The sequence below is a fragment of the Dromaius novaehollandiae genome, chromosome 19 (genome assembly GCF_036370855.1).
Source record: "Dromaius novaehollandiae isolate bDroNov1 chromosome 19, bDroNov1.hap1, whole genome shotgun sequence".
Lineage (NCBI taxonomy): Eukaryota > Metazoa > Chordata > Aves > Casuariiformes > Dromaiidae > Dromaius > Dromaius novaehollandiae.
This window is the reverse complement of record NC_088116.1, coordinates 3,406,434-3,418,662: the sequence shown is the minus strand read 5'-3', so window position 1 is coordinate 3,418,662 and position 12,229 is coordinate 3,406,434. Positions and strand designations below refer to the sequence as shown.

General features: G+C 35.5%; 1 protein-coding gene across 9 annotated transcripts in view; it reads right to left on the bottom strand.

The window, feature by feature from the left end:
* BCAS3 (BCAS3 microtubule associated cell migration factor) overlaps positions 1 to 12,229 on the bottom strand; it is a 379,129-nt gene that overhangs the window by 287,034 nt on the left and 79,866 nt on the right. For all 9 annotated transcript variants that reach the window (XM_064523127.1, XM_064523131.1, XM_064523134.1 and 6 more), the window contains one exon: positions 2,277 to 2,370. In XM_064523127.1, the coding sequence (XP_064379197.1) occupies positions 2,277 to 2,370 (94 nt within the window). The remainder of the gene's footprint in view (positions 1 to 2,276; positions 2,371 to 12,229) is intronic.

Here is a 12,229-nt window from a genome sequence, read left to right as displayed (position 1 = left end):
ATTATTGTTATTTTATTGTAGTTGATTAACCTATGCCTAGCAAGGTCTGTGTTCAGTATGAAAATAGAGCAGAAAGCCTGAAAATGTATCTTACTGGTAATACGATACCTTTAAAATACTGCTTAAAGTGGCTGTGGTAGTCAATTCTATTGGTTTATTACACAAGAACTGTATAAATCCATCCTCCTCTATCCATCCTCCTCTTGGTACTGACTTTCAGTGGGTTTTCAGTGTTTTTGTTGGTATTTTTGTTGGGGGCGAAGGGGGTCATTGGTTTGCTTTTTTTTTTGTTGCTGTTGTTTTCAGTTTTTTAGACAATCCTTTCAGTTTTTGCAGACCTGAACACCTCCATAGCTCACGGGCACTTTGAAGATGAGACATTATGAAATTAAGCTATTCAACTAGCCATACTGAATAAAATAGTTCAGTAAAACAGATCGGTGTTCACTGTTTGCCTTCATACCAAAAGTAAATTATGCTTTGGTACAACATCACACAGACACAGCTTCAAAATATGAATAAATGTGTGTGTTTGCTATAATCAACCAAGAGAGGAAGCCAGTACCAAAGGCCACCTCTTGTTTTTCTTCTGCTTTGTAAAGGACGCAGCTTGACTGGCAATACACCAATGTATAATGGATTATGTCACTTACAACACTGGCTTCAAACAAAATTCTACCTTGATGCTAAATAAAGAATCTACACTACTATGTTAAGTGCTGATTTTATGTTGTAAGTAGCTGAGGTTATCGTTTTCAACTGTTTTGACACTGCTCTGTAACCCAGAAGGTACAGTATGATTCAGTACCTTGCTGTGAATCATCCCTTTCCACAAATACCTCATAACGCACACAGTTTGCAAGCTGTCAAAAATAACACCATTTAGAAAAAACTATTTTCCCATTAAGTATCTTATTGCAACATTAGAGGTAAGGTAATATGCTGTTACATTATAGAAAAAGGAATATAATTTTAGTACCTGATCAAACAGGAAGAACTAGACTGAGACAAATAATGCAGTAACATTCAAATATATATCTCAAAAAAAATAATAGCAAGTTAATTTGCGTTTGCATAAACATTGTTTTCCTTACATTTATACAATCAAAGAAGATTGTTTTAAGAAGGCATTTAATTAATATTTATAAGCATTCAAATTTAAGCAGCTGTATTTATTTCAGTTCATTAGCATTACTCAACTCAAGGTATTATCTTTCTGCCAGAGTACAAAGCAAAAATACTTTTGCTCTTGAATCGACATAGTTGATTCTCACTTAAATGCAGAGTTACACAAAAATTCTCTGAAGTATCAGAAGAAAATTAAGCCAGATGAGAGTACAGCTTTTTTTCTTTCTTTTCTTTTTTTTTTTTTTTTTGGTCAAAAACTAACAGTGAAGATGCTTTGAACTGCATACCACTATTAAAGAGTTCTGACATACCAGATGGGATGTCAGTATAAGACCAACTGGTCACTGAATGTGAAAACATAAATGACACACATTGTTTCATTCTTTGAAATGTGACTTCATCCCCAAGCTCTGCATGGCATTTTCTACATTTTAGAACTCATTAATTTAGGCAAGCAGAAGCTGTTGATTCCCCGATCATTTCATTGACCGCTACTGCAATCAAACAAAAGAGTTCTTTTGCTGTCTTCACCATAAACAAATATGTTAATTGTTAAATGAATAAGATCTATGAACAGGGTAAATCTCACCTGCCTGCAATCAGTCTTCATTTATAAAGGAGAGCAATAGGTGCTTTTGATGAGTTTCTTAGAAGTATTTTCAGCTAATGTTTGATTTCACTCAGAAGAAAGAGGGCTGAAATCCAAACTACCCATCAACAAAACACACAGTGGCACCATGTTACTTCAGAAAATAATGCCACTGAAGTGGCCCATTTTATTTTCATATTTGTGGAAGAGGAAAATTTTAATAAAGTACTGACCCTGTATGTCAGAATATCTGGCTATCAGGATAGCCAACAGAATAAACTCCCTTAGCACTTCTGCTACATCTGTCCTGGTAGACACATTCTTCTTACATATACCCTAGCATAACAGCTGCTTAAGTTGGAAATTTTGAGAAAAGAAACTGTGTATGACATTGAACACTCAACAAAACTGATCAAAAGGTATAAAAATAGTAAGTAGATATTTGCATGAATTACAATGGTATTTGCAATTCCTCCACAGGAACAAAACACATACCTAAGGTATTTTATTGTCTTCATCTGGTTAACAACTATCACATTGAAACAGGAAAATAACTTACCACTAGGGTTAAAAGCCATGCAGCAAATAGGCTTTTCATGCGCAGGGAAGTGGGCCACAATACCATCACTATCAGAATCCTCGCTAACAAGTACCTGCATAATATTAATGGAGACAAAAGAAGGTTAAGAAATGAAAATTAACATAAGTGAAAATACCAAGTTACCAATACTGGACTTGTTTTATAGGAGATACATAATGGCATGAATTAGAAATTTAACTGCATGTGAACCAGGAAAAAAAAAATTCCATATGCACATAAACAACCTTCTACAAATTTTTCAAATAAAAATTGAGAAAAGTGCAAATATCCTACCAACTTGAAAGGATTATGCATTTTATACCAGGATTCCCTGTTTACTTATGCTATTCAAACAAAGCAAAACTGGAAGACTGTTACTGTATTGCTACATTAAGTATGAGCGGCTGCACAGGGGCTTCTTACAAAGGGATTCTGCACGCAAGTGCAAGGGGAAGCTACACTTAAGGTCTTCGTTGTTGCTGGCCGAGGCAAGGCTCGCGCCCTCGCAAGTCTAATCAAGAGGGCCCCATTATTCGTCAGCTTATTTTGCAGCCAGGAGCCCTTGTTCTGCCAGACACGGTAGCAGTCCTGGGGAGGTAGCAGAACTGCACCTCACTTGCCTACAGCTAATCAGGAAATTTTTGTTTTGCAGTTGAACTAATGGAAGGAGGATTGGCGTAATTAGACTGAGGAGTGCACACAGTTCTTAACTGCAAACAACAAATTATTTTCTAAGTGATAACATACACCAAGTAATACAAAGAAAAACAAGAGGTAGCATAGAGTTTTTCAAAGTTCTTCAGGCAAGAACATTTAACCATTGCATAAATCAGTATTTTCTTTTGGAGGATATAAAGTATACATGGCAAACAAGTAGAAAAATGGAGGAAAAAACAGTCAAGGAAAGCATTGGTTTTGCTTTCCATATATATAGGAATATTACAGCTTGTATCCAATGGATTTCCAAATGACAGAAGTGCTGGGGATTGGGAGTGTGTTTGAAGGTGGCTGCATTACAAAAAAGTGAAGCTAACAAGAATTTTCTCCATCTTGAAATGTCCTCAGTTAAATAACAATATTACAAAGGTCCTTGACCAAAACCCCTTAAAGAAACCATGCTGTCACAAGATATCCCCTTGTGAATTAAAAATCAAATAAAAGGGTAGGATGTAGAGAGTTTTCACAACACAGGGAAATGACCAGAAGAGTCAAGTATATTGGCTGAGATCTGTGCTTGTGCAACATCTTCTGGAGACAAGGACAAAGGATTTTTTTTTTTTTTTAAAGAATGTTTGAAGTTGATAAAAACCGTTTAGGGCAGTTAGAACTAAAGCTGACTGAAGATATACAGAAGAATCTCCAAAAGGGCAGGACTGGACCTGAAAAGGACAAGAGGGATGCTCAGAGGTAGGAAACAGCCGACTTGTCTGTTAAGCTCTACTGCTTCACTTTAGAAAACAGAAAACAGCAGGTAGAAGGAATAAAGTACACAGAAAGAAGATATCCAGCTGCAGGTTCACAAAAAACAATACAGATATCTTCACATACCAAAACACTGCATATGACATAAATCACTCAAGGAGACTTCAGACTTCAATAATTTTGTTAAGTTACGCAACTGCTTCAATGAAAAGCCTACTATTCTAATTATCTGCTATTCAATTATCACAGTTTCAGCTAGAACAGCATAAATTCATGAAATTGCAAGTATTATCAATGTCGAATTATATGAAAAGGGAAAGATGTTAAGATTATAGAAGAGAACCAAAAGATGCGTGGACAGATGCAAGAAAAGCTGAAAAGTATTTTACCCCTTGGTTACATCATGTGAAAGTCTGAATTAAGTAAGACAGTGAGAAAGATCTGACAGAAAATAGTATCTGTAGTAAGCAAAAACCAGTTTCTTAGTGCAAAATTTCCCATTTCAGGTTCAATAATTTGTCTGCTGTTTTCCAAAATAATCCAAAAGTTTTTTAATACTTCCTATTCCTAACAGATATCAGAATAATCAGAAGATATTTTTATGCTTCAGAAAGAGAAATCATCTTTAAATGTTTAAAGAAGTCACGTAATATGGATGAAGAGGCCTGTGCCTGCCTCACTCTAAATGTTCAAATTACTTGGCACTCTCACATAAGCACAATTATGGTTTTGCTTTCTGTTGTCAGCATTCTGTGCCGATTCCAGAACCGCTAACCAAAGGGTCTGGAGATCTTCCTAAGAGCTTTTCAAAGAAACAGTGTTCTTTTCTCAGCCTATATAAACTGCACTAAATAACTCCTATACATCATCTTTTCACAGCTTCCACTTTTATGTGACTTAGTCTTATCCTCAACATATCTCTAATTAGATACGTGATAATGATAAAACATCACTTCACGAAAAATAGATTTTTTTAAATCCAGCCTGTTAAACAAAGATATTGAATCTAGAAATGTGTAGGTATTAACAGCATCAAAATCATTGTTAAAGTTGTATGGTTTGTTTCACATGCATATTCTTCTATAGACTGTAAGCTAGATTAATTCAGTACATGTTTTGTTGTTGCTTTAAACTAATGATAAATGCACCACTGTTATCATTGCTGCAGCATAAAACCCCTGTTCAATAGGAACACCATGGCTGGTAAGAGGACCTTTAAACATTTTTCCTGTACACAAAGATTTTAAGACATCAAAAATTGTGAAACACCTCAGATGTACAAATTTGAGAACATAATAAAGCTAAAATCTATTATTTGTATGCTGTGCTAACGGTGTCCATGCTTGAAGATGGTTTTTCAATCACTGCTTCAGATTGTCCTCCTGGATATACACCCCTTGTTTGTCATATAAAAAAAAGTTTTTCAAAACCTCTGCTTTTTACTATAAAAGTTAATTTTTTAGATATAACAAATCTGTCCTTTCTTAGCTCTTATACTATTCATTGTTTGTGATATAAATAAAAGAAAGAAGAACCTATTAGCAAAACGTCCATTCAAGAAAAAAACAAAAGCAACTGTGACCTTGGAGATCCTGGAAATCCTACTGTGCCACTGAACCTGACTCGTGCAAAGCTTTCAGACTCAAACTGAAACGTTAGTCTCCTATATTAGCCAAGTAAAAAGTAAAACACACAGAAACACCTTTCTTGCTGAAAAACACGGGAATCCTTGGATAGTGGCGAATCTGAACGAACAAAAGGCACTTTCCGATGGGTACCACACCCCTCCTTTCTTGACATACAATATCACTCACTCCCCTTTGCACTATGGCCACAAAGAGGAAAAGTTTGCTCGTGAAACACACAAGGGGAAACACTTGTGAAAGGTAGGATGCAGTTAAATGAATATTCATCTTTTCAGAAACAACATAATTTTTTTTGGAACAGAGAAGAAAGGAAGTACTTTTTTGTAAATCACTGACTTGCATTTAAACCTCCAGACTGCACTGCAAGATTTGTAATGTCCTTCCCTCCATACATGCCTAAAAGGTCTTTTGCAGAGGTCATTTTGCAGTGTCAACACTACAGTGCAAGGCAGAATCAATGGAATTACAGTAGTTGATTATCCGTACTGTCAACCAAAGAGCAGCCTCCTTGGAGGCGTCCCTTCCAAGTCTGCCATAACACGAAAGCCTTATTCATGTGCCAATTCAGAGCTTGTGGAGCTTTCTCAGTTAGGAGTACAATTTTCACCATTACATTCAACACCTAAGGAAAACAAATTTATGTTGATATAATACACAATGCTTTATACTGGAATATATTATTTTCTCTATTAGAGACCTTCAGGCAGTTGTAACTGCATTGATACCACAGAGTTTGTACAATGTTAGATAGACCAAGAAGCATAAATTTGATGCAGACAAAGCTAAAGACTGGAGCTGCACAGTAATGAAGAAGTATTGAAGGCCTCCTCCACGCAGACATCACAGATTTCAGGAAACACTTCTCACAGATGCTGAAGTGGAAGGTGTTATCTGCAAAGGTGTTGGAGAAAACGATGTCCGTAGGGTAGCAAATGGCACATTAGATCAATAGTGACATTGTACAACTGGTTCCTTTCGACCAGTTTATAGTTTTTTACCACTGAAAAGAGTGGAGTTGGAAATTTTTCTTGGAAATAAAGCCAGTGGTACAAATTGCCTAATGATGCACGCAAGTGCTGTCAAAAAGCTCAAAAGCAGCAGCTCATTCAGTTTCCCAGGTGCAGAGCAGACGAAGCCCACAGGAATCCTGGGGCTGCAGTTTTTTCATCCCAAAGAGATGTAATTCGCCAAAGTGGTAGCCCCTAACCACTCTCCTATTAAAAACTAAAAGACCTTATAACATCCTCACTGTAAAAGGTGATTAAATCTCAGTATTCTTCTTATAATTGCACAGTAGCCCAGGTTCATAAGGCTGCTTACGTATCTTCCTTGTAGAGTTCCCTATCATTGCAAATAGAAACTGCACTAAAAAACAAACACCCCCTCCAATCACGAAAATTCTTCTACCAAGACAACCTTGAAAATCACCATTCAGCCTATTTTTGATTCCCAAATAGGCTCTTATCAAGACAGCTGCAACATGATTGCCAAAAGCAGCCCAGCTTAGCCAGCGCTTAGCTGGACACATTGAGCCAGTGCTCTATCAAGCCAACTCCATTAAAGTTAAACAGAACACTGCAGTTGATAGAAGATGAATAAAGTAGTCTTTATCTTATTCCAAAAGAGAAACAGACAAAACACCTAGGGGATCATTACATTTACCATCAGAAAATAGTGTTTGCTTTGAGGGCAAGAGCTGAAGCTTCTCCTCTCCTATGCCGTATTTTTCTTCAGTCTTTGTATTTTCCATATTGCTGAACAGAAGCCACTGGTAATTATGACTTCAATTATTTTAATCTTAAAAGGCAAATTACACCACTTATCCCAGTGGAGACATGTTTTTAAATAAAACATGAAAGTAACACAAATAAAAATGGACACAAATTTAATCAAGTAGGTCTTACTCTTAATAAAATTAAGGAAGAATGATCCCATCATCATAAAAAAAATAAGTTTGACAATATTTATAAATACGAATATCATACAATATATACTTGCAAAGATCCCTTTATTAAGATCTCCATTGATTTAAATTGCTAAAGTTAGTGCAGTGTCCACTTCAGTTCTTAAGCTGTATGTTTGAAAATCAAAAAAACAACCCCCCCCAAACCAACACCCCCACAAACCCCCAATTAGCCTCCCCCCAACTTATAGCTAAGTTCAAACATCAGTGGAAAAGGGCTAAAAGTGATAAATCTGTGACATTAACTACTGCACTCCTTTTTATAGAATCCAGCATAAACTCAAAACAGCCTCACGCTCAGCCTGAACCATTTATCGGAGACAAAAATGTCTTCTTGACAAAAAACAGATCTCCTTTAATAAAAGTAAGGCAGACAGTATTATGCTCTGAGGGAATCCTGTTGCTCTTTTTATATTTATATATAAAAAGGATTCTTTTGTAATACATGTAGATATAAAAAGTGAAGAAAATTGATGCCAAATATATGAGCGTTAGAACGTCAAATTAGCTTTTGTGAAAACTGTTCTTATAAAAAAAAGCAGTGGTGTTAATGACCAGGGGAATTATGCATGTAGTTAAACTTTTATTATTGAGCACCCTTTATTCTTTTTGCTTCTTTTTGTTTTATGATGAAGTTTCACAATTCTTACTCCTGATAAGCATCTTTATTTGGTTCAATTGTTATCAACCCCTTACCAAATGAAAATGAACTTTTGAAACTGCAGCAGTCTGCAGTTTTTTTTCCTTGAAAATTCCTCTTTAATGCAATAAAAAGTTAATGGGGAACAGAAAAAAGCACCAATCATGTTTTAAAACATAAAAAGATCAACATGTTATCTTATAAGTTATTTTAAAAATATTTCCTCAAATATTTTCATGTGTTTTGGATGATCCGTGAAAGCAACACAATGATATATCATCAGTCACATTGCTCTATCAAAAGCATTAAGAATCAAATTTTGTATTTTTAAATGACCACATATTTCTCTGCCAGCTAAATGTTAGATGTTTAACAGATTTACATTCAGTCACAAAACTGGCGACTTTTGAGAAAGGTCATTATTGCAGACTACACGTGGGTGGCCTAGTTGATGAATTAATTAAAAATACAGAAACAAAGGTCAAAAGAAAATAATTTTTCTTTAAAACTCAAGCCACTAAAGACTTACACATTTAATTCTAATTACTGAAAAAGGGGACATCTGTATAGCTTTAGTTTTATCCATTTCAACTAATTAACAGATTCAAATAAATAGTCATTACATCTAACTGAAAAGTTTGCTAACACTTCATTAGAAGGAAGTTTAAACAAGCACACAACCTTGTTAACATATTTTGGGTTACCACAAAGTTACTTGGGCATTTCAATAATTATTTTTACTCCCTTACAAATATATCATGACAGCCAACTCCAGTAATTCTACAGTCCTATCCTTTTATTTAATGACTTCGTAACTCGAATTTTCCTGGAGTACCAAAATTTTTGAAAGTAGGAACTATCACAAACAACTGCTGTGTAGGAAACTACACTATAATATCTACATTCATAAGGTTTATTAAAAATATTTTCCCCACAGGTTGGATCACTGCAAGGTTACACCAAAAGATTTCTTCGATCTTTAACTGTATATTTCTCAGTGCAAAGCTAATATTATTTCAAATTATGCAATGGTAGCACAATATTATTTCATGAAATGCACTGAGTTCCACCTCGCATTCATTACAGTGGACATCTTTGAAATGGTAGAGTGAATAAAAAGATTAGTGAAAATGTAAAGTTGTAGTCCTTCTGGCCTATGTCTAAAACATGTTCCTTAATCCTCACATTGGCATGTAAATCTTCAGGTTAGCACATACGCACAGAGTACCTCCACTTTTAAAGCCTGCACTGCTAAGCTCAAAGTAAATGGACGAGCACATACTTCATTACTTGATGAGCCTTTTTATATAAAAAATTGCTCCCTCACTAAAAAAAAGTGCTTATTTCTCTTTCAAAAAGACTTGCAAAAAGAACCTTACCTGCCATACTTTTACTGCCTTCTTTTTCCATTTTCTTCCTCTTTTCAAAATTGCTTTTTTCCTTTTCTTGTTATATTTTACCTTCAAATATATTTTATTATGTGGAAATTGTTTTATTTCATTTCTTAGTTAGGCTGTGCAGGTAGATGGAAATATTTATTGGCCTAAAGACCATGAGGTGCTCAGTTTACATCAGAAGTTAAGAGGTGATAAGAAACTAACTGCTTTCTGTTTCTGAAATTCTCTTCCAAGCTAACAATTAGCTTGACAGTCTTTGAAAGTCGTATGCACATATGCATGCGCAAACACACAAATATATATTTGCTGGAGAAATCTCTGATGAAAGGGCTGCAAGGCTTTCAACTGGTAACTCAGTCCAGAAAACACTTGTTCAGCATCACTAATTCTCGCAGGCTTCCGTTCAGCTTCGGAAGACCAGTGCTTGCAGTGGGCGCTGCCATCCAGCAGCATCTCAAGCCAGCAGAAATGAAATATTAAAAACCACAAACCCACATCGTGATCATGGGAGGGAGCAGGAGGGAGCAGGAATGCCAGTAAGCGTTGCTTCGTACATGCTCAGACCTCTTATTTCCCACCTGGATTCCAAAAAGCAGGATCATAAACTAGTATTTTTAGAAAAATCACTGCCAAGGAACAACGTCAAGAAAACTGAGACAGGGCAAGGCGAGGCATTTGATACCTAGCTGCACAACAGCTCCTTCCTCTAAACAGCGGCGAGGCTGCACTCTGCATTAACCACGCTGCTCACTCTTCTGTTTCAACCAAATGAAGCTGGCAGTAATATTACAGGTAGGAGCACCAGTGTCACCAAGCCAAATCTCCACAAAACAGTAAAGTCATTCCAGAAATTAATACAATGAGAAAGAATCAATGCAGCTCAAACAGTCATGCAGATTTCAAATCAGCAAGATGCTTAACTATAAGTTGAAGCATATGAGCAATTCACTGAGATTTGCATGGTGTAAAGGTCAGACTTGCTAAAATGCTTTCCCAGACTGAAGCTTCAGTCAATTATGCTACAAAAGCCTGGCCAGCGTTACCCAGCTAGTACATACACATGCCATCTGAACAGGAACATGTCATTTCTTCCAGGCTTGCCTGCTCCCGTCAGCGGGAAAGAACAGGATCCCTGCCAGTCGCCAAGGCACAAGTCAATTCACACAAGTGGCAAAATTAGAATTGGCCATATGCAAGTACAGCTGCGTGCACAAAAACTTAGGTTCCTACCTGGCAATGCAAAAACAGCAAGAGTGACGGACAATAACTCAGTGGGGATTATAAGCACACGACTCATTATATTAGAAGGTTATAATGGAAGGAACTGGGACAGTGTTGAATGTCAGTCTTTACCAAGGCCATATACAAAATCTAATTTGTAATTTATAATCAACTTTCTCTTTGCTAGACCCACACTTTAGTTAAAAAAATTAGTAAAATTGGAAAAAAAAATAATGTTAATTCTTAAACAAAATCTTATCACAGAAAATGATTTAATAGCATTTTAAAACTTCAGATCACAAAAATTTGAAAACAAGACATTCACATGATTAGGATATCCATCTTGGAGCCTCTTCCCTCAGGGATTCAAGACAAAAATATTTTACTAGAAATGATGGCTTATTTATATTACAACAGCATTATTTGGACAAGGCAAGCTTTATCATTTTTACAGCTACTTTTCCATAGTGCCCTTTAGGCTTGATAGCTCCCTACTATTGTTAAGGTCAGAGGACAAGTTCATAAAACCTCTAAATCATACATAACAAGACTTAAAAACCTAAGATAAATCTTTTTTTTTCCCTAGGCCTATGCAGAAGAGTCAAAGCACAGACAATGACCATCAGAAATAATGGCTGCATTAAACAAGGCTTCATGAGAAATTTATGAAGTAGAATTTTTCTTTTTTTTTTTTTTTTTCTGGTAGTATAAGGAAAGCCAACAGACTTTTTTCCAGGAAACAAAAACAAATCCCAAAAGTCAAACTTATTTTAAGACCTGGGTCTGTGAGATCTTAAAGTAAAATATGTGCTAATTTCCATTCTCTACTTTTTTTTTTTTTTTAATTTCGTAAGAAGGACGCCTAATGTTATAAGAACAATTCTCCTTCGATGCTGTAGTGACTTGACTAAGTATCTCTGAAACTAGTTCTGAGAAACAACCACACTTGAAATAAAGCAAAACATCTTATGTTCCTCTCGAGTAAGGAAAAAAAAAAATGTTGTCACTAGTCATTATCTGCAATAATGCATCCTAAAGTTTTTGGAAAAACAGAAGAAGAAAATGTTTTTCTTTTTTAAATCCAAAATGTGAACATTAGGGAAAAAAATAATTTACAAAATAGTTACAGGATCAGGCCCCTAAAAATCAAATTATTGCTAGAAACAAACAAAAGGGACATGGATATCTTCTCTAGCACAAAGACAGTTTAAAACAGCAATCTGAAGTCGGTATGATCATTGTATGGATTTTTCAACAGATGATTTTGCCTGATGCACTGTACAATATAATTTAACTACATTATTGGTAAAACAGTACAAACACCTCACCGAACACAGTCATACTCAATTACACTTTAAAGATATGCAAAACCATAAGCTTTTGCATTTAAGATCCAAGTTCACTCATTGTCTATTTTACATTGGAGTTGAACTCGCTGTATTTCTAGACTATCATATTTTCCAGCCACATTATGTATTAATACAATCAGACTACATATACATTTCAACTGATCAGCATAAATCAATGTCAATTATGAACAAGTGTTAGACAGACAAAATGTGACACTTCACACTTGATGTTGTCAAAGTGTCATATAAATATGGTCTAAGGACAATATATATTTTGGCTTAAATTCAGTCCCA